The following is a 26,867-nucleotide window of genomic DNA, read 5'->3' as shown; positions in this document are numbered from 1 at the left end:
TGGATAAAAATATTTTAAGCTAATTTCGTAGATATTATTGGGTAAAAATATCTTGAATTGATTTTTGTAGATATTATTAGGTAAGAAAGTCCTACACTCCACTCTCACTCCGAGTAAGAGAGTCCTACACTTAACTCTCATTTCGGGTAAGAGAATCCTACACTTAACTCTCACTCCAGCCTCATCTCTTCCATATCTCATCCATAAGTATCTCCAGCCACCCCTCCCCACGAAATTATCTTCATTTATACTTTCCATTAAAAGAATATCAAACACTCTCTCTCGGACAGTTTTTAGGAGTTCTTTTGCACGCCCATTTCAAAGCTTTTGTAAGTGTTTTATCATAAAATCTCCTTCATATAAGTTATTTTTTTTTTTAGTCTAGTTTATGTGGATATATTATTTGTTCCATTTGAAGATCATTTGGTCAGTCAAATATTATGTAAACTATAGAAAGGTCATTCTGGAAGATAAACTGGAGAATATGTTATAGTTTGGAGTTTTTGACTAAGCTAATGGATAGATATTGGTCCGAAATTTTTATGGAATATTGTTAACATGTATATATGACTATTGGTTGAGGATTTTTGCATGATTAAAGGTTTTGATGAAAGATTTTCTTAGATTTAGAACTTAGAAACTGGAAGAGGAAAAACAGTTTCTGTTTTGAGAAAGTTTAACTCTTTGGTGGTCTAAACCTATTCCAATGACTTTGATAATTTTATTGGAGGATCATAAGCATCTTATATACATGTTATATTATTATTTTGAAGATATTTGATGTTAGTTTCAAAGATATGAAATTTTATGCAAAGAGATATTCAGATAAGCCAAAGTGTGGATGTTCTTGGCTAAATTTATGTTTTGGTTAATTTTTAACCATGTGATCTTGAATTAGAAGCTTATATATATTTTAGGATATCTTTTTAAACCATGTGATGGTTTGGTTTGAAGATCACATCTTTATAAGTCATAGATCAAAAAGTTAATCAAAACAAATTAGAAACAAAATCAATGGAAATAGCATATGGAAATTTCGGCCCTATAGAGTTTTAATAGTTGTGATTAGTTTTAAATTTTTCTAAATTGATATTTGAGTTAAGGATAAAATTTACATGAGGCATGTAAATTTTGGTGACTTTTGGAGTTAGTATGCAAAATCCTTAAGTTATGTGTAAAACGGTCATCTTCCTACATGTAGAGAGTAAAATAGAAATTTTACTCTTTAAGTTAGTATTTTTCATATTTCAAGTTATTATTAATTCAGTGCTAACTTTTAGAATCACTAATTACAGTTCCTCGTGATCGCGCTTGAGGTTTTATAAGAAACGCAGAGATCGAGATAAGTTAGTTTTTAACTTACTAGCAGTCTACTGTGTATGTGTGCTAAGTAAAGGAACTACAGTGTATGTATGTGTGTTATAATATATGTCATGCTATACCAAGTCATCACGTAATTGTTTGTTATACAGAATTTATTCTGTCATCAATTTTTATCTGTTACATAATATATTCTGTCATGTATTGTTGTACATTACAAGTACATCATGCTAAGTATGTCATCTATTACATGTATGTCAAGTCATGTAATATTCACTGTTGCAAGTATGTCATGTTAAATATGTTGTCTATTATATGTTATACCATGTTACGAAATATTTCTATCTCAAGTTGGTCATGTATTTCAAATTATGTTCAAGTCAAATTATGTTACGTCAAGGCTTCAGTCCTTTCGTATTCCAGTCACGTTTCATCTTGATTACTTATGTATGAGATTACAGCAATTGTGACGCATACACTACGAGAGACACAGCAATTGTGACACGTGAAATACATGGGGCCACAACAACTGTAGAGTATGTATTTAAGTAGTTAAAGAATAAGTTTCAGTAGAATACATGGGGCCACAACAACTGTGGAGTATGTATTTACACGTAGAATACATGGGGCCACAACAACTGTGGAGTATGTATTTACACGTAGAATACATGGGGCCACAACAACTGTGGAGTATGTATTTTTCATGTTAAGTCAAGTTTCAGAACAAGTTCATGATAAGTCAAGTTTCATATCATGTTCATGTTAAGTCAAGTTTCAGAACAAGTTCATGATAAGTTAAGTTTCATATCATGTTCATGTTAATTCAAATTTCAGAGCAAGTTCATGCTAAGTCAAGTTTCAGATCAAGTTCATGTCAAGTCAAGTTCAGTTCATGTTTCGATTTAAGTTATGTCAATTATGCTATGTTGTACACCAAGTTATGTTTTAATTACTTATGAATTTGATTATGCATTTATACTTTTACTGTCATCCATGCATCATTAGCTTGTGTGGAAGTTTTTTTGTTAACTTATTGAGATTTGTAATCAAATCTCATTTTGGTAGTCCCAACTACCATTTCCCCCGAATGATAGATCTTGTTACAGGACGTGAAGGAGAATCAGAAGCTGATCAACTAGACACAGTTGACTAAGCGACGGTGCGACATCAATGTTAATATAGTAATTAACGTAAATTACTACTTGTACGATTGAGTTGCATCTCTAGTACTTTTTGGATCATAACAATTTTGGACTAGTGTTGTGATCTTAGTTGTTCAATGGGTTTTTATGTATGAAGTATGTTTTAAGCATTTGGGATATTTTCAATTTGGTGCATAGAATTGCTAAAGAAAAAATTTATCCGCTGCAAATATTACATATTGTTAGATGCATGTTAGGAACATTGCATCTTATATGTCATGAACGGGGGCAGGTAACCTTATGTTGCATGTCTCGACGCTTCAAATTTCCGTCCGATCCCAAACAGAATTTGGGGGCGTCACAGAGGCTCATACAAAACCATAACTCTTTTGCTGTTCAGGTTCTTAAAGCTAAATATTATCCCAACTCAAACTTTCTCACAGTCAGGAAGAGAACCTCGGATTCCTATGTGTGGAGAAGCTTCCTTGCAGCCAGGCATGTTCTTGAAGAAGGTCTGTTATGGAGAGTTGGCAATGGACAAAATATCAAAATCTGGCTTGACAAATGGATACCAAGGCCATCTTCCTATATGGTACAATCCCCTGTGAGCATTTTAGACAAGGAGGCTTCAGTAGATCAGCTTATCAACCCAGATACCATGCAATGGAACCTCTCCCTAATCTACTCAATCTTTTCAGAATAGGAGGCTAAGTTAATCTGTAACATGCCTGTTAGTCCCTGCAGAAACCAAGATGTTCTATCCTGGAGGTGTTCAAAGAATGGAAAGTTTTCTGTACAAAGTGCTTACCACTTGCAGGTTACTGTAAGGGAGGTTAACATGGGTCAACCCTCCTTGCAAAACCCTGACTCAAAGTTATGAGATAAGCTATGAAATCTCAAAATTTCTAATGGAACCAAATCCTTTCTATGGAGAGCAGCAAATGAGTCACTTCCAAATAACCTCAACCTAAGAAAAAAGAAGGTGGTGACATCCCCCTTGTGTCCCATTTGCCTCAATGAAGATGAAACAGTTTCCCATGCATTGTGGACTTGTAGAGCAGCTCAAGATGTATGATATTTAAGCTTGAGGAAACTTCAGAAGCTGAGTACCTATGCAGAGTCCTTCAAAGAACTCCTTGAATCGATGTTGGAAAAACTACCTGCAGAAGATGTGTGTGAGATGGCAGTAACAGCTAAGCATGTGTGGCATAGAAGGAACTGCTTGGTGTTTGAGAACTCTTTTAATTCACCTTCTAAACTCTCCAAAAAGATCCAAGCAGAGTTGGCACTATATAGATCTGAAACCGAGTTCAAGACAAAGCAGCAGCCAAAACAAGACCTGAGTCCTCAACACTGGACACCTCCCCCCTTAGGAATCTACAAAGCAAACTGGGATGCTGCAATAGATAAGGCAAATTCTAAGGTGGGAATTGGAGTTGCAATTCGAGATTGTAAGGGCCTCGTGATAGCCACTCTGTGGTCAAGCAAAACAATGAGCCCGGACCCCATGCTAGGGGAGGCAGCAATTGCTCTCAGAGGTACAGCACTTTGTGCTGAGCTGAGGCTTAGCAACATCCTGCTGGAAGGTGATTCGCTAGAGGTAGTCAAGGCAGTGCAATACTTAGAAGAAAGTTGGACTTCAGCTGGCCTTGTGATCAGAGATATGAAACAACTACTCTCTAAATTCAGTAACTGGTCCATTAAACACGTACCAAGAAAGGGCAATGGAGTTGCCCACGGATTGGCCAAGCATGCTTTGTCATGTCCAGATGAATGTATTTTGATGGAGGATTATCCTCCTTGTATTCAAAACTTATTTCTATGAATGGATGAATGATCTACCTTTTAAAAAAAAAAGATATTGAGATAAAATGAAATGAGATACTCAATATCCAAATCAGCCCTTAATGGGTCCCTTTCCGCGTACACTTGCACATAAATTGCATGTTTGATGGTACAATTTCATAAAGTGCAATTTTAGTCTTTTTTTGTCTAAATATTTTATTATATTTTTAACAAAATACATAAATCCAATAATATTCACTTCTTTAAACATTAAGAAAAAAAATTTATAAAGCAAAAAAAAATATTTAAAATATTTTTTAAAAAAATATGAGTATTAAATAATAAATATGATATCCGAATTTAAAAAGAAAAGTGCTGTAAAAACATTTTTCAAAAAATAAAAAAGCAGAAAATAAAAAGGTAATAAACCCGAATGGTTAACATCCGATTATCGCCAATATTTTTTTTCAACTTATCCAGACGAATAATCTCCCGATTTTTAAAACCCAAAACCAAATCCGATTATAAATATCCGGATCCAAATCATGATCTACACCCCTATATAAAGGTTAGGAAAAAAAAACCTAAATTCTGCATAAAGTTTGCCTCTTATTTATTTATTTTGCTTGTGGGCTGGGAGTTTGGGTGCGGGGACTGCTGCAATTAACTTTCTATTTACTTTTACAAAAAATTTTCATCTCATTTTATTTAATTATTATAATTTTTTAAAATTTTTACATAAAATAAAATAAATAATTCAAAATTTTCAAACATCAAAACAAAAATAATATTAAAAAATATATTTTAATAATATTTTATTTAACTTTTAATTTTTATCTAAAAAACAAACTATTCAGTTAGACTCAGTTGCTCAATGATTGAGAAACAGTGACAAAAGATTGTTTGTCACATTAATCCAAGGGCGGATGGGTATGATATGCAAAGCAACTTGTTCAAGGTGCTTTGAAAACGCGTAAACTCTGGTCCATGAACTTAATTAAGAGGAATTCTCATTGAAAGGACCCAATCAGATTCATAAAAAAATTTGGAAATTCTTATAAAGACTGCATGGCATATACATAAGAAACTCGTAAGGATAGCCGATGAATCCAACACGGAGGAATCTCTTCTTATCAGAATACTATAAACAAAAGATATAAATGCTGTCTTGTTGCTGTACTTTTTCAGCGCTCAGTGGTGGGAAGTATCAGGAACTTTGTAATGACCTTTTCCCGGAAACTTCCGAGTACCATGATTTCCACGCTTCCAGGTAATGTGAGAAGAGGTCCTTCAAAACTGCAATGTTAATACACTTACATATGCATCAGTACATTTGACAGCAACTGCAAATAGAAACATTATTGTCTCAAGAAAATCATTGAAATGGCAAAGGACATCTCAGAGAAGCTTGTTAGCGTGATATGCCAATCTGACGATGATTACCTATTAAATTATAATGGAAAAACTTTACTCCCCATCCTCTTGATCACCGTCCTCTCACCATAGATTAGCGTAATTTTAATCAGCTCCTGACTCTGACCCCAAACACAAAGATGCAATATTGATCAAGGCTTATAAGCACACATCAATGAGAGCAAAAAAAGCAGAAAATTAGTGAGAATGAGTAGACTGCATTTTTACTTGGTTTCCTATGGTGAATCTAGATCATTGATGACCCACTTCACTTGTGGGCCTCTAATGGAATCGATCACGATGACTGAGCCCAAGTGATGTGTTTCACTGAACTGCAAAAGCGCAAGAAATGATACCTTTGTTTTGATACCGTGGACGGTGAGTAGAGGCAATGCCCTCCCAATCATCCATCCCTCTTTACTCTCTTACTTTCAGGGACACCAACCTTGACCACATTGGCGGGAGCAAAAGGACCAAATTGGTAGCTCTTTGAACTCTGCTTTGAGTCATTTTCTAAGTTCTTTCTATCAACCTGATCTGCCAAACTTTCATATTTCATCTGCTTTTGTATTTTCAGATCCCCTTTTAAATTCCCATCAAATAAAGAGTCAGCTTTATCCCTCTTTAAACATATGTTCGTGACATCACTTCCAAACATTCGCTTCCTCGAATCATTTGGAATAGGAACATTTTCAGATTTTCCCCTGCGCCCTAACCACCTGAATGCAGGCTTCCTGGTGTCCTTTGTATGGGTCTGCATAGCATTCAAGAATTTTTTGAAATATGAGCAAATGATTGCAATGGTATAAGACTTGCTAGAATTGTAGAGAACTAAAAAGAGCGGAAATTTAAGAAGTTCCAAGCTCAATAGTCTCACCCCAATGCTCTCCAAAACATTTACAATATCGTAAATCCTTCGCCTCTCAACCCCTGAAAATCTCAAATCTATTAGATCCACAAATTCAAAAATTAGATAAATACTTCAAACATTTGCATGCAATCCAATGAAGACCTAATCGCGAAGAAGCATCGTCCAACCCGATTGACCGTACGCCGTCTCGTTCGTACAGGTTCAAGAAACTGTAGGAAGCGAATTGAAAGTCAAAACAAGAAAAAAACAAGAAGCTTTCAAGACGAAGACAAGATAGAGAAGAGTACTTGGAGCAAAGGAGGCCAAGGGACTTTTGCTTTCTGCTATAGGCGTGGGGGAGCGACGTCGAGGGCTCGGATAGAGCAGAAGACGAAGCTGGCAAGGCCATTGGTGATCCGTTAAGAAGAAAGGAAGAGTCCCTCGATCTGCTCTCTTTTCTTATGGCTTTCAGAGTTTGGATAAGCGGGAAGCATATTTGAATTTCTGAGTTTCTTCGGGCGCGCCTCCGAATCCTTGTCACCAGTGGGATTTTCTCGGTTTTTAAATTTTAATAACTTCATCTTTAAAAAATAAAAATTAATATATATATAATAAATAAAAATGTTATATATATTTACAATTTTATTTAGAGAATTATATATATACTCATGTATCAGCTATTGAAAATAGTAAAAAATTTTATAATTTAAATTAAAAATAAAATACTAATAAAATAGAATTGTTATTCAATACATATAATATCGTGTATAAAATTATACATGTAGCACTATTTTAGTATAAATTACTAATAAAAATTAAAACAAAATGAAAATAAACTTGAAAAGTAAAGTTAAGAATATATATATATATATATATATGAAAAGCAACCTCCCAGAGGTAGCTCACAAATCATGTGTAGTTAGTTAATCTCGTTTATTTTACAAAATTCATCTCAATTCATTTTATATTATATAATTATTATAATTTTTTTAAATTTTTATACAAAATAAAATAAATAATTAAACTTTTTCAAATCTCAAAATAAAAATAACATTAAAAAATTATATTCTAATAATATTTTATTCAATTTTAGTCTCAATTTATCTCATCCCATTAAAAAAATAAACGAAACTGTTTTAACTAATTTATTATAAGAAACTGTTTTAAAAAAGAAAAAATCTTTTAACTTGTAAGATTATTCAAGGCCTAAAAACAGCTCCCAATTATTTACTGCCACGTAGTACATCCATGTGGCAAAAAATATGACCGCACAACAAACAATCAAAAACTGAGATCCCTCACACCCCCTGCTCTTGAAACCCAGATCCCTCACCCCCTCCCCCCTCTCATGGCTGCCGCCGCAAACTGTGTCGCCCCTCATCGTTGTGAACCTCATGGCTTGCCGCCATCAACCTTTTTTTTACTATCGTTTTTAGGTGTTTTTAGGTGCAAATCGAAAGTAATGTTTAGAATGTGATGTGGAGCGGAGTGGAGCGGAACTTTTGAAAGAATATTTGTTGTAAATAGTTTTGCTATATTTGGTGTATAAACTATAAAAACAAGTAGAGAGATTTTCATTCCAAAAAGAGAAAGGAAAACAGAACGAATCAGTGATTTTATTCCCTTTCGATTGCAGGATAAGTCTTACTTATCCTCCTTGCCCATTACTTTCTTTCTTCTTCTGTTACCATAAGGCCATAGCAAGTGGGCCGGCCTAAAAGATATACCAATGTTTTCTTTTCTAATTTTCCAGTATTATTGATGCTCTGATGTTTGCGGGCAGCAACAACTTCTTCGTCTGCTTAGGCAAAAAGGGCAGTAGTGTTAACGGGTGAGATTCGGCCAGTCCGGATCGACTATTTTTGGACCGATCCGGTCTAATTTTAGAATGATCGAATGAGTTTGGTCCGTTTTCAGATCAGGAGTTTTCCATCCCGGACCAGACCGAATAAAAATAAATAAAATATATATATAATTTATATAAATAATTTTATAAACTAATTATATAATTTTTAACTAATACTAATATTTATAATTATATACTAATACTAATATTTATATTAATACTAATAGTCTAATATGGTATTAAAAAATAATAATACTAATAGTCTAATATTATAATATGCTATAGTTATACTTATACTAATATAGACTATATAGTTATATTAAATACTATAAGTAATATTAATACTAATATAGTTATAGCTAAATCAATATAAGTATAACTATATATATTTAGTATGAATGTATTATTATATTCTTTGATGTATAACTATAATATATAGTACTACAATATATTAACATATTATAAGAGTTATGATATAAATTATAATCTACTAAATCACTATAACAGTATAACTAATAATAATATATAGCTATACTATTAGTCTACTATTATTACTATTATATAGTTATATTTTTCACTATAATTAGTATTAATATATAGTTATACAGTTATACTAATACTATTAGTCTATTATATAGTCTAAGATTCTTAAGTCTAATATAGGCTATATGGCTATAACTAATACTAATATTATTAATACTACTAATGTAGAAAATAGTTATACTAACTGATTGATTCAATATAACTAATATTACTAATATAATATAACTATACAAAATTACTAATAGTCTTATACAAAAACTATTATATAGTTATACTAATCATAAATTCATAATTACTAAATCATTATAAGTCTATAACTATATATATTTAGTATCAATGTATTCTTATACTATTTAATGTATAACTATTAACTATAATATATAGTACTAGTATATATTAATATATTAACATATTATAAGAGTTATGGTATAAATTATAATATATCATATATGTATAAATTTATAATGTATTAGTATAGTTAACTTAATATGTAATATGTTAGTATTAAATCACTATAACTACATAAATTATTAGTAATATAGTATTTAATATAACTACATAGAGTATTAGTAATAAGAGTATTACTATTATTTAATATAGTATAACATAGAGTATTAATAAATGTGTGGTGTTTGAAATGATATAATAATACTAGTATATTACATATAGTATTACTATTATTACATATAGTTATTAGTTATAGTATTAGTACTAGTGTATTATTAGTTAAAGTAAATAAATTAATAACTATTACTAATTTACTATATACTAATAGACTAATATAGTATTAGCATATTACTAATATATATATTAATATATATATAATATTATACTATATATATTAAATATATTACAATATAATTACATAAGTATTAAACAAAATTTCATAGGATAAAAAAAAATAAAAAAAAAATCAACCGTGAACCGAATGGACCGACCGGACCAGACTATCTCGACTCTTAGGGAGTTCGGTTCGATCCAGGGTGGCAAAACCTGGACCGAATGGGTCCGGTCCGATCTACAAAACCTCCCCAGACCGAACCAAACTCCTCCCTAATAGTGTCTAGACGTCGGACTAGGTGGTCTTTTGCTAATGGTGCCAAGACAACGCAAGAGATAGAGGGAAGGGAAGAAATTTTATTTCGTAGAGTATTTCATTCTAGTAGAAAATCACATTTGGTGAATCTCATCGTCTTATCTTATGTAATGTTGATATGGCATCTTTTTATTGATTATTGTTGACGGGCTGAAACCAGCAAATGCTAGCTAGAAGCATTTATATTTAAAAAAATGTGTTTGAGTTTGAGATTTCTTGAACCAAAAAACGAAAAAACAATCCAGGAGGCCTGCATTTTTACATATATTTCAATTAAAAAAATCCACAAAGAAAAAAAATATATGTACTTGAAATATATTTACTTAAATATATGCAAATATATAATTGAAATAGTTAATTACACTTTGCCTCATCGAACTTTTACTTCATTCACAATGTGCTCACGAAATTAATAATTACATTAAAGTGGACCTGCTTATTTTTAAAATTTATCAATCTCCCTTTCTATCTACCAATAGCATCAAATGTAACAAAAACTTCCTCCACATGCTGCTCACGTGCATTAAAATTATTAGTTTGGGGTCATACTATGAATTTCGTGAAAGTTCGAGAGGATAAAGTGAAAGTTCATATGTATTTTAGAACTTTTAATACTATTCAAAAATACACATGAATATACCATTCTGTATAAATTTATCTGTATTATTTAAATAAAAAAATTAAATCTAACATAATTTTATATAAATTGTGTTGTTTTATTAAAATATATTCTTGATGATTCTAATAATAACAAATCGATAGAATACACGTTACTTATATTTATTTATAAATATTTCTTAAAATATTAATAAAACTGTTTGCAATTGATGTTTTCTATTATTATTAAAAAGGGGTTAATTAAAAAAAATACTATTTACAAGCACTTTTGTGCATTTTTTGTGCATTTCAGTAATGTGATTAGCTATATCACTTTTTTTAATATAAAATAACTGTTTTGGCCAATCATATCAGTAGAATTAGTAAAGTGCACAAAAATACATAAAAATAACTATTTGCAACAAAACTCTTAATAAAATTGTTTAAAGTTAAAAAAAAAAAATTCATTGAAGCACAACCATTTCTTTCACATTGATATAAATTTACATATATTTAACCAACATACTTTAGACTATATATTTCTCTTAATTGATTTTGCATTAAATTGATATTTTTTTGTTATGTTAGACTTATTAATTAGGATTGATTTCACTTTGCCCCTCTCGAACTTTCACGTAATTCACAATGTGCCCCACAAACTAATAATTTCAATGTACTTAGAGATGCTTTTGTCTTTGCAGTGACTGTTATGCATATAAGCAGCACGTGGATGAAGTTTCCATTACATTTGATGAAACGGATTCACTTTGATGCAATTATTAGTTTCGAGAGTACATTGTGAATTGAATGAAAATTCAAGGGGGTAAAGTGTAATTAACTCTAATTGAAAAGAAAAGGCTTTTATATGTATTTAACGCATATATAATTGAAAAAAAAAAAAATCAAACTTGGCCCTTTCAAAATTTAGTATGAATCTTGCCCTGATGGTTTTCTTATAGCCTTTTATCAAAAGCATTGGGATATAGTAGGCTCTAGAGTAAATGCAGCTATGTTAGAAGTGTTGAATAAAAGAAGCTGGTCAGATTCTTTTAAATGAAACTTATATAGCCCTCATATCAAAGATTAACTCTCCCAACCAAGTCTCTAAGTTTAGGCCCATTAGTTTTTGCAATATTTTTTACAAAATTATTGTAAAAGCTTTGGCCAACAAACTAAAAGCAATTCTTCCTGACATTATCTCACCAATACAAAGTGCGTTTGTACCAGGTAGACTAATAACTGATAATGTTGTAGTTGCTTTTGAAGCAATAGATACCCTGAAGACTTGAATGAAAGGGAAGGAAGGTTTCATGTCCCTTAAGCTTGACATGAGTAAACTTTATGACCGAATTGAATGTTCCTTAAGGAGAAGAACAGGTTTAGGAATTGGAAAACCAAATTCCTCTCTTAGGCAAGCAAGGAAATTCTTCTCAAAGCAGTGGTGCAAACTATATCTACTTATAGCATGGGGCTTTTCAAAATTCCAAAGTAGCTATTATATAAGCTCAATAGGAGCATGAGAGACTACTGGTGGGTTGAGAGACTAATGATGGGGACAACAAGCTCAAGAGCACAAGATACATTGGGTGAGTTGGCATCAAATAGGGAAAGCTAAAAAGAATGGAGGGCTGGGGTTAAGAGATTTTGAACTTTTCTAGCCAAGCAAGGGTAGAGGCTTATTCAAAACCCATTCTCCATTGTTGCACAGGTCCTCAAGGCCAAATACTGTCTTGCAATAGACTTCCTCAAAGCTAAGATGGGGAGTAATCCCTCCTATATATAGCAAAGCATTCTTGGGGCTTGATCTCTTCTTGGAAAGGGACTTATATGACGTACTGGAAATGGTAAAGAAGTGAGCATATGGAATAATAGGTGGCTTCCACAGCAAACCACTTTTAAACCCAAAGTTCAGTCAGATTTTTACAAGTAGACACAAAAGTGTAAAATCTAATAGATCATGATACACATTAGTGGAAGGAGGATATTGTGAATTCCATTTTCAATGTTGAAGAGGCTTCTCCCATTAAAGCCATTCCAATTAGCACTTGCAACAGGCTTGATAAATTGATATGGAGGTGCACTACATCAGGAACATTCACAGTTAAGAGTGCATATCACCTCAGTGGATAGTTACAGGATTGGATGAAAGGGCAATCCTTAACCTTACAGACAAAGCATGAGGAGTGGACTCAAATTTGGCATCTGCAGGTACCTAGTGCTTGCAAAGTTTTCTCTAGAGAGCATGTCTTGATGGCCTTCCTACGAGAGTCAATCTAGGTAAAATGAATGTAATTGATAATCCTGATTGTGTTATTTGTAAGCAAAGTGTTGAGACAATGGATCATATTCTTTGTGAGTGTCTCTTGGCTAGTGATGTATGGGGGCACTGTGCAAGAAGCATTCAGAAAAGTGGATCAAACAGTCAGGCTTTTAAGGAGCAAGTAGAGAAGCAGTTGGCTAATTTAACTCAAGAAGAAATGGAAGAATTTGCAGTAATGTGCTGGAAAATCTGGAAGAGAAGAAATGAGTTTATTTTTAATGATAACTTCAAACATCCTCTCAACTGGTTCAGGAGGCAAATCTTTTAATAAGCGAGATTAGACAAATTCCAGCCTCAACTAGTAACAACAGAACATAACATCATTTCTCTGAAGAATGACAGGCTCCTCACGAGGTACTCTTAAATTGAATTGGGAGCAGCATTGGATAAAACCCACTATATGGTAGGGATTGGTGCCATTTTTCTTGACTGGGAAGGAAAAATTAAGGCTACTTTGAAAATGCAAAAGAATCTTTACCCCGATCCATTTCTAGCTAAAGCAGTAGCTGCTCTCCAAGCTTCTTTGTTTTGTCAAGATTCGGGGTTTAGAGATACTATCCTAGAAGGTGATGCTTTGCAAGTTGTTAAGGGCATTAATCACATTAAAGAGATTGGAACCAGCATAGGTATGATACTGGCTGATGCACGATCAGGTCTGAACAGATTTGATACTTGGTTAGTAGTTCATATTAGTAGGAATAACAATAAACTGGCCCATGTCCTTAGCAAGGATCGATGCTCTTAAGCAACAGAATAAGCTTATTGTATTGGAAGAAATTCCTCATTGTATTCGTTCTTTGCTATAGTGATTGATGAATAAACTGTTTGTTGGTTATAAAAAAAAAAAAAAAAAAGTCATCTTCGTGTATTGTATTGTACAACCATATAAATATGTGTGTTGTGTGATAGATTTTTTGCTTTATTTTAATTTTTCTTGTGTTGTTTTCACAACAAGGAGAACTTCTTGAAACTAGCATTTGGGGGGGTGGGGGAGGGTTGGAGTTCTCCTATCAGCACCTAGGTTTATGGGATAGTTTTGTATTTCATCTTTATCTAAAATAGCGAAAGTGGTATAGTGTATTGAGTAAAGCTGGGTGTTTGTGCACACCAACATCCTTGCGTTTAGCATTTTTGTAGTGCATTAGCAATGTCGATACGTAAGAATTCATCAGTGTAGTACAAGTTCTGGGTGCGTATGAGCTTTGGCTATGTCCAAGTCCAACAATGAGAGCCTAAACGGCATTGTAGTCTTTCATGCGGACAGTGATTGTCAATAGTAAGGTGGAATCAAGAGGAAGATGAGTCACAACAATGGGGGTGATGACGGTTTAGGTGAGCTTTGAAGAGTGAGTTAAGATAAAGTGAATTGAAATAAAAGTTGAAAGAGAAATGCTACACATCATCTTACACCACACACTTTATATATTAAAATATTATTTTTTATTTTTTTTTATTTTTTATTTTATTTTATTCTTATTAAACTAATTAAATTATTTTATTTATCATCCACACACTATATATTTATTATAGAAAAAATAAAAAAAAAAATTAAAATAAATGTGGTGTGTGAAATGTGAGGATGACAAATAGATTTTTCCAAGTTGAAAATGGGAGAGTACATGGTGGAGAAAACACTTAGTCCCAAAAAACAATATAATAGGTTTTTAAAATATAATAGATAGCCAGCTCAATCCGTAGGCCAAATTTGGCCAATTGTAATACGTCACACCAAAAAGATGACCTTATTCTCTCTCAAACATTCCAATTAAGATGACCTAATGATAGAAAGAGGCAAGTAAATAAAAAAACTGAAAAATCCCGAAATGAATTCACTTGAAGAATAAATAAAGATCGAAAATTAATTTCAAAAGACTATTAGAGAAAGAGAACGCCTAAAAATGGTGGAAATCTCTTTTGCTGCAACCCAAGAAATGGCACTTGAACGCACGGAACAGAGATGAGAGAATGAGAATAGTAGAAGAGCATGCGGTGGAGAAAACACTCGACGCAAAAAAACAATATAATATGTTTATAAAAAATAAGAGATAGTCAGTTGAATTGTAGGTCAAATTTAGCCAACCGAAATACCTCACACCAAAAATACTGTATATATAACCAGCTCACTATTTTCTATATTTTGCACGGAATGACCAAATTTTAACCATAATTTAATTTTTAGCCACTTTAGTCTTTAGTACTGAAGCTCGAATGCTAGGTGGGTTTGTGAGTCATTACAAGTTTCTCGTATTTGAGCAAAGGGTTGTGGGCCGAAGAGTTTGGGTATGATGGCATCATGTGGTGGTGCGACGTGGAAGTGGCCTGGGGTGAATAATTGGGCTCAAACCAAGTATGGGCTTATTCACATATTGGCGCGGCCCATTCAGACCCAACTCTTGAAAGAGTAAAGAAGAACCAAAAAAGCGAAAAGCCCTCAGGTTCTTTTTTTTCAAATACATATTTGGGGGCGGGCCGCCGGAGCGCGATCAGCACTTGCGGTGCACGTTAGAGACGTCAGTTGTTTGATTTTTTTAACACTTGTGAAGAAGAGCGCGAGGAATTAAGTTAAGTCACTGCGTGTGTGTGTGTGTGTGACCGAGAGGGAACGATGAATTCGAAAGAGAGTTGCAGAACTGAGCTCCGGACTGCGATTCATCAGCTCAGTGATCGTGGCCTTTACTCCGCCTCCAGATGGTACTCAACTCCGAACCGTCAAAACCCAAACCCTAGTCTCTTTCTGATCCCATCGTTTGTTTAAATGTTGAATCGTGCGTTTATTGTTTGTGGAAATGGTATTTGTTTTTAGTTTTTGTTTTTGCCTTTGATTTATAGCTTTTGACAGCATCGCGAGTACTTCCGACATTCCGACATACCAATGTTGGAAGCCTGAATGGTGCATCTCAAACATTTAAAATACTTTGTGATTCATATTAAAATTACTCTTTTTGTTTCAATTTCCATGTTTGTATGCATATTTAGTGTTGAAGTTACGATCTTGATGCTCCATTTAGTAGCCGAGGAACTTAGGAAGGAGGAAACGAAATCTTAGAATTCAAAATCCTACTCGTAAGTTTAAAATAAACTGAGTCAGATAAACCGAGTGTAGTTTTTTCTTTTCCCTAGCCAAATTGATGTATGAAGCCAAAACGACAAAGGAAGCCCAATCCTCAGTATTTTGATAGCATCCGGGTCTGTAGGGTTTGAGTGCCAGTTGAGGTTCATGGTCTTTGGCAGTTTCATAATAACTAGAGAGGAATTGAGGAGGAGTTAAGGGGAATCCATGAGCTTACAGAGCCCGGAAACTAATGTTTATACACATGCGGTCTCCATTATGCTTCATCAAGTATGAAGCTACTTGCCAACTAAAGAAGAGGAAATGGCATAGTGCAGTAACAGTTTTGGGTGTGTATGGTCTCATTAGTGTAATGGCAGTTGAGAACTGTTTTTTATATGGGTTGATTAGGTAACTCTCAACGTGTGTTAGTACTTATGTTTGCATTCCTTATTTTCTGCGTCCATGAATGCCAAAATCTGTTTTTAAGATTTATGTTACAACCCTATTCAGTTATTTTTTGCTTTGATCTTTTTTGTTGTTATAATAATTGTCAGTAATATTTTGGCAACACTGGATTTTGATACGCCTTTTTTATTGCAGGGCAGCAGAACAGTTGGCAGGAATTGAGCAAGACCCAGCAAAGTTCACACCTGCAAACACCAGATTCCAGCGTGGAAGCTCTAGCATCCGCCGGAGATTCCGAACGAATGAGATCACTTCGACACCAGTTGCTGGTGTGTCATATGTGTCAACTCCAGTGATGGAGGAGGACGATGCGGTTGATGGTGACTTTTACCTTCTGGCCAAGTCTTACTTTGACTGCCGGGAGTACAGGAGGGCTGCTCATGTCCTTCGAGACCAAACTGGAAAGAAATCTGTGTTCTTGCGATGTTACGCTCTATATCTGGTTTGTTGCCTTCTGTTCCAGTGATGTATAATTCTCATTAGTAGTTTTGTTTTTTTTCACTAATCTGATTATATGATGGTGGATTTTGATGTGCTGGGAATGACAAGAGACTGAATTTGGTAGGGTTAAGGGGAAAAAATTTGTTTTCTCCGTGTGATAGAATAGGTACTTATCAAATAAAAAAAAAAAAAAAAAAAAAAAAAGGAATGAAGAATACTTCTTTTTGAAACATGGCTTTGAAAAAAATGGCAAAAGCATGTAGAGGAGAGTCTTCAGAAGTTTTGAATTATCATAACACGAGGATATTGGTCAGTGCTACAAAAAGCATGAAGTTTGAAAGAATTGATCTAGTTGCCAAAAAAAATCATGGTACAATGAGGTTTTGTTTGGATGAGAAAGGGCGACCAAAAGCTAAGCTTCCTTTTCAAAATGGAAAAATCTATTTATCATCCTTTTTATCTTCATCTTGTCAACATCTCTTGATGTGACATTAAATGATAGGCCCATAAGTGAAACATCATAAATAATCTCCAATCATTTATTACCACATCATTGATGATGAGAGGATGATGGTAACAGGGAAGATGAGTAGCATTACCCACAAAATGCTTTCAAAATTTAGGAGGGAATTTCACCAATGAAAAACTTAATAAAAAATCCACTAATGAAAAAAATAGTGAAAAGAAACAACCAAAGCCCTTGTATATGCAGGTTATAAGCTTAGCACATTTTTCAGGATTTTGTTTAAATCAAATAACTGTAGCACTGAAAAATTATGCAAAAACTTTGGTCACCACTGAGATTTCAAGAAAACTAAACAATGTCACGGTGTACTTGGGGAACAGAAAGGGTTCATACCTTTGCTTTCCTTCTCTTTTTTTCCCCGACTTTGATCCAATTTTGATCTGGTATGACCGTACAACTGACGTTATAAGTGTTGATTTCAAATGTATATGATCAACTTGATCTCAGGGATATTTCAGGACTTTTTGGTATAACGATATTGTTAATCTTATTGTTTTATGTAAGGCTGGAGAAAAGCGGAAAGAAGAAGAGATGATTGAACTTGAGGGACCCTTAGGTAAGAGTGATGCTGTGAACCGCGAACTGGTCTCTTTGGAGCGTGAGTTATCAACGCTTCGCAAGAATGCTGCAATTGATCCATTTGGGTTATACTTGTATGGTCTTGTGCTCAAAGAGAAAGGCAGTGATAGTCTTGCCCGTACAGTTCTTGTTGAGGCTGTGAATAGCTACCCTTGGAACTGGAATGCATGGTCTGAGCTGCAGTCTTTGTGCACTACAATTGACTCCTTGAACAGCCTTAATCTCAATAACCATTGGATGAAGGACTTCTTTCTTGCCAGTGCTTACCAAGAACTTCGGATGCACAATGAATCTTTAGCAAAATACGAAAATTTACTGGGAACTTTTGGTTTTAGTAATTACATCCAGGCTGAAATTGCAAAAGCTCGGTACAGTTTAAGAGAATTCGAACAAGTTGAAGCAATATTTGAAGAACTGCTAAGAAATGATCCTTATCGAGTTGAAGATATGGATATGTATTCCAATGTGCTCTATGCAAAAGAGTGTTTTTCTGCCCTAAGTTATCTTGCCCATAGAGTATTTATGACTGATAAATACAGACCTGAATCTTGTTGCATTATTGGGAATTATTACAGTTTAAAGGGGCAGCATGAGAAGTCAGTTATGTATTTTAGGAGGGCACTCAAACTGAACAAAAATTATTTATCTGCTTGGACACTTATGGGTCATGAGTTTGTAGAGATGAAAAATATTCCAGCTGCTGTCGATGCCTATCGACGAGCTGTAGATATAAATTCGTGTGATTATCGAGCATGGTATGGATTAGGACAAACTTATGAGATGATGGGCATGCCTTTCTATGCTCTCCATTACTTCCGAAAATCTGTGTTCTTGCAGCCAAATGATTCTCGGTTGTGGATTGCAATGGCTCAGTGTTATGATACTGAGCGGCTTAGCATGCTTGAGGAGGCAATCAAGTGCTACAGAAGGGCAGCAAATTGTAATGACAGGGAAGCAATCGCCCTACACCGACTAGCAAAGTTACATTATGAACTTGGGCGTCCTGAAGAGGCAGCATTTTACTATAAGAAGGATATGGAGAGAATGGAAGCTGAAGAGAGGGAAGGACCAAATATGGTAGAAGCCCTGCTTTATCTTGCTACATACTACAAAGCCCAGAAAAGATTTGAGGAAGCAGAAGCATATTGTACCCGTCTTCTGGATTATACTGGCCCAGTGAGTTTTTTGTATTTTTCTTTCTTTTGTCTATGGTTTCCCAAGAAACATAACCTATCATAAAATTTTTTAGGACACTCGAAACAATTTGAATCACAAATTTTGCACTTCATCGTCCATGATTGCAGGAGAAGGAAACAGCAAAGAGTTTACTACGAGGAATGAGAACAGCACAGTCTAATATCCCTTCAATGGATGTTGAGCATTTGCCCCCCTGAATTTCTTATTACTACGTGGATGTTGTAGACCTCTTCTCCCAATTTCTGGCTTAGGGAAATCAGTGATTGATAAAAGCTTTCGATAAGATCACAATACAAGCATAAGTTGATGTATTTTCAAAAGCAATCAAAGTGGGGATGCACAGAAAAATGTTTTAAGTCTGTGGAGCTGCAGTCATCCGAGATAGGTGCTGGTGTACTAGTGTAACACAAAGACTTTTGATTTATCATCCAGAAGCCTGTGTATGTGTAGTTCTTCCTGAGTTAATATGTATTGTGATCATCTATTAATGCCATATCAGGCCTAGAAATGTCATTCATGTTTTGTCCCTCCATCGTTCACATGGTGCTGCTATAATGAATTTCTTAACCTCATAATCGCGCATTCTCTTGCTTGCCCATTATATTCTTTTTCATTTTCTTTCGGTTCAGTGGGTGTGGATGGGGGACAGTGGTCGAAGGGTTGCTTTGAAGCTTAGCTGATGAGATCCAAATGGTGATGAACTCTGTGATGCATAGAGTTCGAAACTGGTGGTCTATTTGGGTAGTAATTGTGAGTGACTCAGTTTTGCTTCACCATTATGTATAAGGAACTGAAGCGCAATGGAGGTGTGAGGAGCAAGGATCGCAGTGTCTGGATCGAAGTTCAATGAGCAAGGAACCCTACTTTTAGAGGTACAAACAGTAACTTAGAACGGACATGGAGATCATTTATGTATGTTTCTCATGCAGGCACGTGGGAGTTGAGTTTCATGCACTCTTAGGTCTGAGGCAGAAATCATCAGACTAGTTGAATAGATATTCTCTTCGCAGAAACGCTTCGGGCTGGTGCCACCTAAAAGTGATGAAAATCAGAGGCCAATAAAAAATTGCCACCTAAGGGACTGGGAAGACACAAGCAAAGATTGTGCTGCAGGGGATCCTTCCCCCCACCCCCCCTTCCTTCCTTTTTCTACTCTCTCTCTCTCGATGAGTTTATGCAGAAATCCCTCTCTCCTTCCATATCTCTCATTTGAAGAAAATCCACTGAAATTAAAATTCATATTTTTCGTGTAAAAATTCATTTGGTCCTTTTGTGAACATCTTCCATGCGTGGCAAGCACTGAAACTCCTTCAAAGTGTGAACATTTTGCATGCGTGAATCAGGATCGAAGGAACTAGGCCACATCATATCTCTGAACTCCACTTTTTTATATAAAAATTCCCAGATTCGTGTTTATCAGGATAAGCCAGGCCCTTTTTGCATATACGAGTGTTGTTTTCTAATACCCTCTCTTAGGTTTCGCCATTTCTTCCGATAACTATACAAAATTCAATTCTTGTTGGTGTTCTTGTACATGAAAATTATACTTTTATACGTTTTTATTCCTCTTTTTTTAAAAAAAATTGCATTTTCCCGACAAACAAATGATTTCAACCTTAAATGGAAAAATGATTTGTATTTTGATTGTTTTTAAAATTTGGGCATTCTTTGATTTTGGATAAAACAAAGATTCAAACTTCCCCATGATGTTGGAAATCATGGCTAGCACGAGCTGTAGAGGTGCCAATTTAGAGAGTTGATGAGACGAACCAGTTGCATTTGTCCTCAAAACCATCTCTGTTGCGTTGATCCTCATCACTGGATCCATCGGAATCTTCATCCCCATCGTTGGAAAGAACATCCACTTCTTTCGAACTGACAGCAATCTCTTCATATTTGCCAAGGCATTCGCTACCAGCATCATCCTTGCCATACGATTTGTACACATGCTCCCGGCTAGATTGGTGAGACTCGAGACTTCAAGTTCGTTTTCATAGGTTCGGGTTAAGGTTTTTGTGAAGGAGGAATGAGAGACTTGAGAATGAAAGATATGGAAAGAGAGAGTACTTTCTGCAAACCAAACTTATCGGGAGAGAGAAAAGAGAAAGAAGGGGGAACGGATCCCTTGCAACGCACAGAGAGATAACATCTTCATCAGCTCCTTACGTGGTACGTTGCCATTAATCTCTGATTTTCACCCATGATAAGAGACACCGGTTATAAGTTATTCTCTTTATCCAAGCATTTAGCTTCGACTTGATTAAAGAGGGACCGTGAGCTATTTATAAAATTTGGGAAAGTAAAAAGGGCATATAGGGTGAGAAACAAATGCCCGGTTGCACTTTGATCTCCAAATCTATTTTGATTTTCGCTGGGAATGATGGAACTTAATTAGCTGTGATGGGCGAGATAGATCAGAGGACCCCACTGTTCTATGTGAACCATCGAGCGAATCAGCAGTTAACACGTATAGGCATCGTTGCATCGTAGGTCTCAAGGCTTGGTACATAGTAATTGAAACCCTTGTTGTCTCTGTACATTGACTTCCAATCACAATCATTACACCTTTAGGATGATAAAGACATGAAACATTCTCATCTTGGAAAGCAAGCTAATCCCATGTAGTTTGAGGGGAGCAGAAGCCCACGTAGATCACAATTTGAACGAAATAAGCACCAAAAATCAAAAGCTCCTGCTTCTTTCAAGCGTGGCAAACATACAGGGAATGCTCTTTCAGACGACAGACCCCGAAAAAAGGATGCTATAACACTGATTTCAGAATCCTGCCACTGAAGAGCCTAACTGTGGAAGGGTGAGGAGCAGCAAGATAATCTACTTGCCCCTGTGCTGATTCGTTGGGAGCCAGAAGCTTCTAATTAATATCGATATCCCTCCCTCCAACCTGACTGATAAAATATTTATACAACACTTGAACATGCTTCTTGCAGCGGCCGAAGAGGATTCTTTTTGTTAGTCTCTCACGCTGCCCATCAGTTTGTTGATCTATCCTATACTTTACGAGCACGGTCGCGCCAAGAACCTTGTTGCTTTGCAAGCACCTAAAACCATGGAAACAATCAATCAAATAGTGTACAGTCAATTCCAAATCCCTCCCCCCACCAACCCAAATGCAAGAAAAAACTACCTTCTCACTTAAGAGGCTTGTAACAAGACCATTTTCATCGTTCTCCTTTTTATCATCCTCCCCTTCTGGCTCACTATCAGTACTTATGGAAGGTTGAAGTGATGACGCTCCAAACATGGCCTCATCATGGGCAGCTTTGATTTGTTCCTCTCTTCTTGCCTTCATATCACAAGAAATAACTTACACTGGAAACGAGGAACTCTCTCTCTCTCTCTCTCTAATGAAATCCAGATTGAAGGAAGTAACATGCATGATTGTTAAATAGACTATTACAGGTGACAGATAGGAAAAAACGGTACCTCAAATGCAGAAAAGCGAAAGCTCTGGCCAATGTTCTTGACTAATGCTGCATCATCTTCTGCAACTGCAGTCAAGTCAAAAACATGTGCTATCAGCTATCTGCTTTTCTTGACCCAAGCCCATTAGAACTCTTAGTTACAACATATACAGTACATCTGATTACCACATCCATAAATCATAGTCATGGTATCATGATGTCTTTCAGATTCAACTATTCATCAGATTAGCCCTTTTGTATGTGTGGATTCCAATTTATAGTATGTGCAAAAAACATGCGATTGAGAGGACGTATTCGATGCAAAGACATCTACAGCAGACTTCATGTGCTTGGGATATCATATATATGCGTAGTTCTTAACCTTGTTAAGGCATTTCTTGGGGCAGGTGAAACTCAGGGATAGAAGGTAAGGCACCAATGCCCAATTATTTTGTACAACACCTATAATCTGTTTTAGGGCATGAAAGGTGACCTTCCAGTACTGCAAAGCCACCCCCATCTTCCAGCAAATAAAAAAGGTAAAAGAAAGCTTTTCAAGAGGATTTAGTGGAGGCTAAATAGAAAATTCCTTAATTAAGTGAGCTCAATTTTTCTGCAACGAAGTTTACAGAATGAGAACTGAATCCCCCCCACCCAGCACTTTATTACTTTTTGTAATCATAAAATCAGTAGATTCTAGGAGTAAGGCCTACGTTAATAAATAGAAAGGCATATAATATTTTTTAGCATTCCTTTTTAGCATTCGAAGAAGTAATTAATTGATCATTTAGCAGATGATCTGGTGGTTCAATTCCATGGGAACCTCTTTGGATTTCTTAAAGGATTAGTAGAGCCCAATGAATTGAGTTTGAACGATGATTTCAAAGGAATTCAATAATAACAAAAGCACGGGAATGCAAGTAAAAACCAGTAACAAGTAACAGGTAGCAGCTGAATCACTCTCACAGCTTAGAAAACAGCACTATATATAGGATACTGCTAGTGTTCCACTCGGCAGTGACTGCTGAGCATGCCCCCAGGCCAAATCACACTTTTTTTATTTTATTCCTTTTTCTTTTCCACATTTTTTAAATATTTTTAAAATATACAAAAAATATACTAATACACTAATAGTCACTTCTTTAACCATTAAGCAAAAATAAATAAATAAATAAATAAATACATAAGTGGTCAAAATGAGGGGTACAAATAAGGGGGCATACTATCATTTTCCCTATATATATTGCAGAATCCAAGCCTACTAGTAATAATATGCAAATTGCAAACCAAGAGAATTAATGGCCAACATTTATCTCTTAGTACATACCAAAAGGAAGTGCAATGCAGTAGAAAAGTTTACCTTCAATCTCCTCATCATCAAGTGGAGCATCCTTGTTGAATTCAAATCGTTCCCAACCTGAGCCCGTGCCCTTTGTTGTGTCCTTGTCAGCTGCACATAAAGTGAGATACAATAAAAATTGTATAACACAAATAATTTTAATTAGCAACCATACATAGAAGTTTAACCATTATTTCCATGTTTTGCAAATCTCCCTCAGTTAAAGGCAAAGTAATGGTAAGAGAGAGAAATAAAAGAAGAGAGGCAGCTTCCTTTTCTATCACATGGAAAATCACCAAGGCAGGAACTTTTTGAACGCATACTTGGGGAGTAAAATTGTCACTCCACAAACAATAACGCTCAAAGATCACAAGGAAGGGTAATAACATCATGTGCAGAAGTTGAAGAATCACACTATTCAGCACTCCTTAGACGTAGCCAGTGACTATGCAGGTTGCTCAATCAAGCACAAAAACATAATCAAATCCTTTTTTTTTTTTCCTGGAATCATCCTTGTCTTAATGCTGCTAGGGTGTCCTTTTTGAAGGACAACTTTGGAGCACTTGGTATGAGTATGGAGTTCAAAAATAACTACAAATATTTTATTCTGATATGATGATTTCAATACTCAGATTGTAACCTTGGCAAATTCTTCTAGAATGCAAGCCCATAAATGGATTCGCTTTCCTCGAGTCATTCCAAGACTATTTTCCCATAAGAGGGAACTGCTGCCTCTTAAATAGTATTATTTTACGATGTTTACTTTGACATTCCCTAAGCAAGATAGAGTCAAAAGCAGAAAATTGAGCTAAAAAAGGACTGATCTTTGCCAGGAAGAACTTCATAAGATGTATAGCATAGCTGATAATTTTCTCAATATTAACTATGTTCAACGTAGCAGTGTACTTGTTGTGTCTGTGTCTGTGATCTGGAGTCTCCAAACTCTGAAACCTTTGTCCACATATAAGTACTTCCACAGCCTAGTAATTTGTTTGGTTTCATTCAAGCATTCTAGGTTATCTTGCTAGTCAAAAAGGGGAAAAAAAAAAAAAAAAAAACATCTTAACGATTACCCAAAATCTAAATAAACAAACAAATTTGAAAATTTACCCAAATAACGTGAAAGTAACAAAAGGAATTTAACATCCGTTCAGAATAACATCCGATACTTACCAGATTCAGTAAGCTGAAGTTTCATCTTGGCCTTCACTCTTTCAGCTGGTGTCTGTTTACAACAGAGAGAGAGATTGTTATGATACTTCACAATTGCTAAAAACAACAATATATGCTCGGTTTGGATACAAAGATGATTTCAATTCATCTCATCTAATCATTATGATTTTTTCAAATTTTCATATAAAATATAATAAACAATTTAACATTTTTAAATTTCAAAGAAATAATAATATTAAAAAATAACATTCTAACAATATTTTATTCAACTTTCATTTAATAATATTTTAAATTTCATCTCATACCATTTCACTATACAAACCTCATCTAAAATAGATTTTTCAAGGATTAAACACTGAAACTAATCATAGCCCAAATGACATTGACATCGATCACATTTTAATTATACAATATGTAATTTAATAGATATAAATCGAAAAAGAAATTAAACAAAACTGAAAAGGGATTCATTAGAAAAAAACAATCAATGCAAAAAATCAAAAATTAAAATTGAACATACCATATTTTCATAGCCTTCGATCAACTTTGAATAAACAATCCCAACGTTCTTCTCCCTCCCCACTTTACCGGCTCTATACCTATCCCCATTCCCATCTTCACTTCTACTCTTCTCCGACCTCCTCCTCTCACGCACTCTCTCCTGCGGGGACAGGCTCCGACTCCTTTTCGATTTCCGATCCCGCCTCGGTGACACACTCCTCCTCCTCCTCTCTCTGTTCCTATCCCTATCTCTGTCTCTGTCTCTGTCTCTATCCCTGTCCCTGTCTCTGTCTCTATCTCTATCTCTATCTCTATCTCTATCCCTGTCTCTGTCCCTATCCCTATCCCTGTCCCTATCCCTATCCCTATCCCTGTCCCTGTCTCTGTTTCTCTCTCTACTCCTACTTCGCCTCCTCGAATGCCTATCCCTCTCTCTTTCGATTTTATCAGAAACCCTAGGAATCGCATGTTTTTCTTCTTCGGAGGAGACAGGTTTCTTCCTGAGTTTGTTTTGAATGGATTGGAGTTGTGCTTGCTTTTGAAACTCGGAGGCCTTGGTGGGGCTCGAGGCTCTGACGAAGTTGCTGAGGAAAGAGGACGAGGAGGGCAGAGCCGAGCCTTTTGCTGGGACATTGTCGGAGGATGAGGAGAATCCAAGACCTTGTTTGAACCTGGCGGCTCCTTCGCCTTTGCGAGTCAGCTCGTCGTAGTACGCCGCGGCTTTCTCTTCCTCCATTCTCCCAACGCAAACAGAGACTTCACACGGCAATCAATCTGCAATTTGTTTCGGGCAATAATGGCAGTAACGTATGTCTCTTCTAAAATGACGAAACCAGCCCTTTCCTTTTTATAACTGTTACAACTTCGGCGGTCATTTTTACCCCTTCTGAATATCTCTTGATATAACAATAAATAATAAATTTTTAATAAAAATATAATAATTTAATACTACGTTATAAAATAATTATAGAATTATAGTAAAATGGATAAACCGAAAGCACAACTTATATTCAATTGTATTTAATTGGTGCGAAAAGATTTGATTTGATCGAAAAATTTTAAATTAATATTTATTATAAATTAAGTTTTGTCTTGTCAATAAAAACATACAAAACAATTTAATTTTTTTTAAATTTAAAATAAAAAATAATATTATAACAATATTTAACTTTATAATATTTTTGTTTAATTTTCTCTCTCTTATTTCTCAAAACTTCATAAAATATTTTTAAGTTAAATTATTTCTGATTCATCTTATCT

General features: G+C 35.0%; 3 protein-coding genes across 12 annotated transcripts; 1 reads left to right on the top strand and 2 right to left on the bottom strand.

The window, feature by feature from the left end:
• Positions 1-5,279: 5,279 nt before the first annotated feature.
• Positions 5,280-7,040, bottom strand: LOC122289193 (E2F transcription factor-like E2FE). 8 transcript variants are annotated; one of them, XR_006236140.1, is made up of 6 exons: positions 6,819-7,040; positions 6,673-6,740; positions 6,538-6,590; positions 5,889-6,414; positions 5,691-5,782; positions 5,280-5,590 (listed from the first exon to the last, which is right to left on the bottom strand). XR_006236140.1 is itself a non-coding variant. In XM_043096163.1 (5 exons), the coding sequence occupies exons 1-4, from the start codon at positions 6,917-6,919 to the stop codon at positions 6,064-6,066; spliced, it is 573 nt and encodes a 190-aa protein (XP_042952097.1). In that variant the 5' UTR covers positions 6,920-7,040; the 3' UTR covers positions 5,280-5,782; positions 6,017-6,063. The 8 variants fall into 8 exon arrangements, 2 of the variants coding, with proteins under 2 accessions (XP_042952097.1, XP_042952096.1); XR_006236138.1 differs by having other exon boundaries at positions 5,280-5,543; XR_006236141.1 differs by having other exon boundaries at positions 6,017-6,414.
• Positions 7,041-15,343: 8,303 nt separating this feature from the next.
• LOC122290179 (anaphase-promoting complex subunit 8) lies at positions 15,344-19,702 on the top strand. Of its 2 annotated transcripts, none has more exons than XM_043097755.1 (4): positions 15,344-15,603; positions 16,570-16,871; positions 17,901-19,151; positions 19,280-19,702. In XM_043097755.1, exons 2-4 carry the CDS (start codon positions 16,725-16,727, stop codon positions 19,367-19,369), a joined length of 1,488 nt encoding a protein of 495 aa, XP_042953689.1. In that variant the 5' UTR covers positions 15,344-15,603; positions 16,570-16,724; the 3' UTR covers positions 19,370-19,702. The 2 variants fall into 2 exon arrangements, with proteins under 2 accessions (XP_042953689.1, XP_042953688.1); XM_043097754.1 differs by having other exon boundaries at positions 16,565-16,871.
• Positions 19,703-21,659: 1,957 nt separating this feature from the next.
• Positions 21,660-26,435, bottom strand: LOC122290347 (serine/threonine-protein kinase fray2). Of its 2 annotated transcripts, none has more exons than XM_043097985.1 (6): positions 25,627-26,435; positions 25,107-25,158; positions 23,922-24,044; positions 22,617-22,681; positions 22,318-22,476; positions 21,660-22,231 (listed from the first exon to the last, which is right to left on the bottom strand). In XM_043097985.1, the coding sequence occupies exons 1-6, from the start codon at positions 26,341-26,343 to the stop codon at positions 22,181-22,183; spliced, it is 1,167 nt and encodes a 388-aa protein (XP_042953919.1). In that variant the 5' UTR covers positions 26,344-26,435; the 3' UTR covers positions 21,660-22,180. The 2 variants fall into 2 exon arrangements, with proteins under 2 accessions (XP_042953919.1, XP_042953920.1); XM_043097986.1 differs by having other exon boundaries at positions 23,955-24,044; positions 25,627-26,433.
• Between the last annotated feature and the right edge of the window lie 432 nt (positions 26,436-26,867).

Source organism: Carya illinoinensis, chromosome 12, assembly GCF_018687715.1.
Source record: "Carya illinoinensis cultivar Pawnee chromosome 12, C.illinoinensisPawnee_v1, whole genome shotgun sequence".
Taxonomy (NCBI): Eukaryota; Viridiplantae; Streptophyta; class Magnoliopsida; order Fagales; family Juglandaceae; genus Carya; species Carya illinoinensis.
The sequence above is the reverse complement of the archived record's forward strand: the minus strand, read 5'-3'. Positions and strand labels throughout refer to the sequence as shown.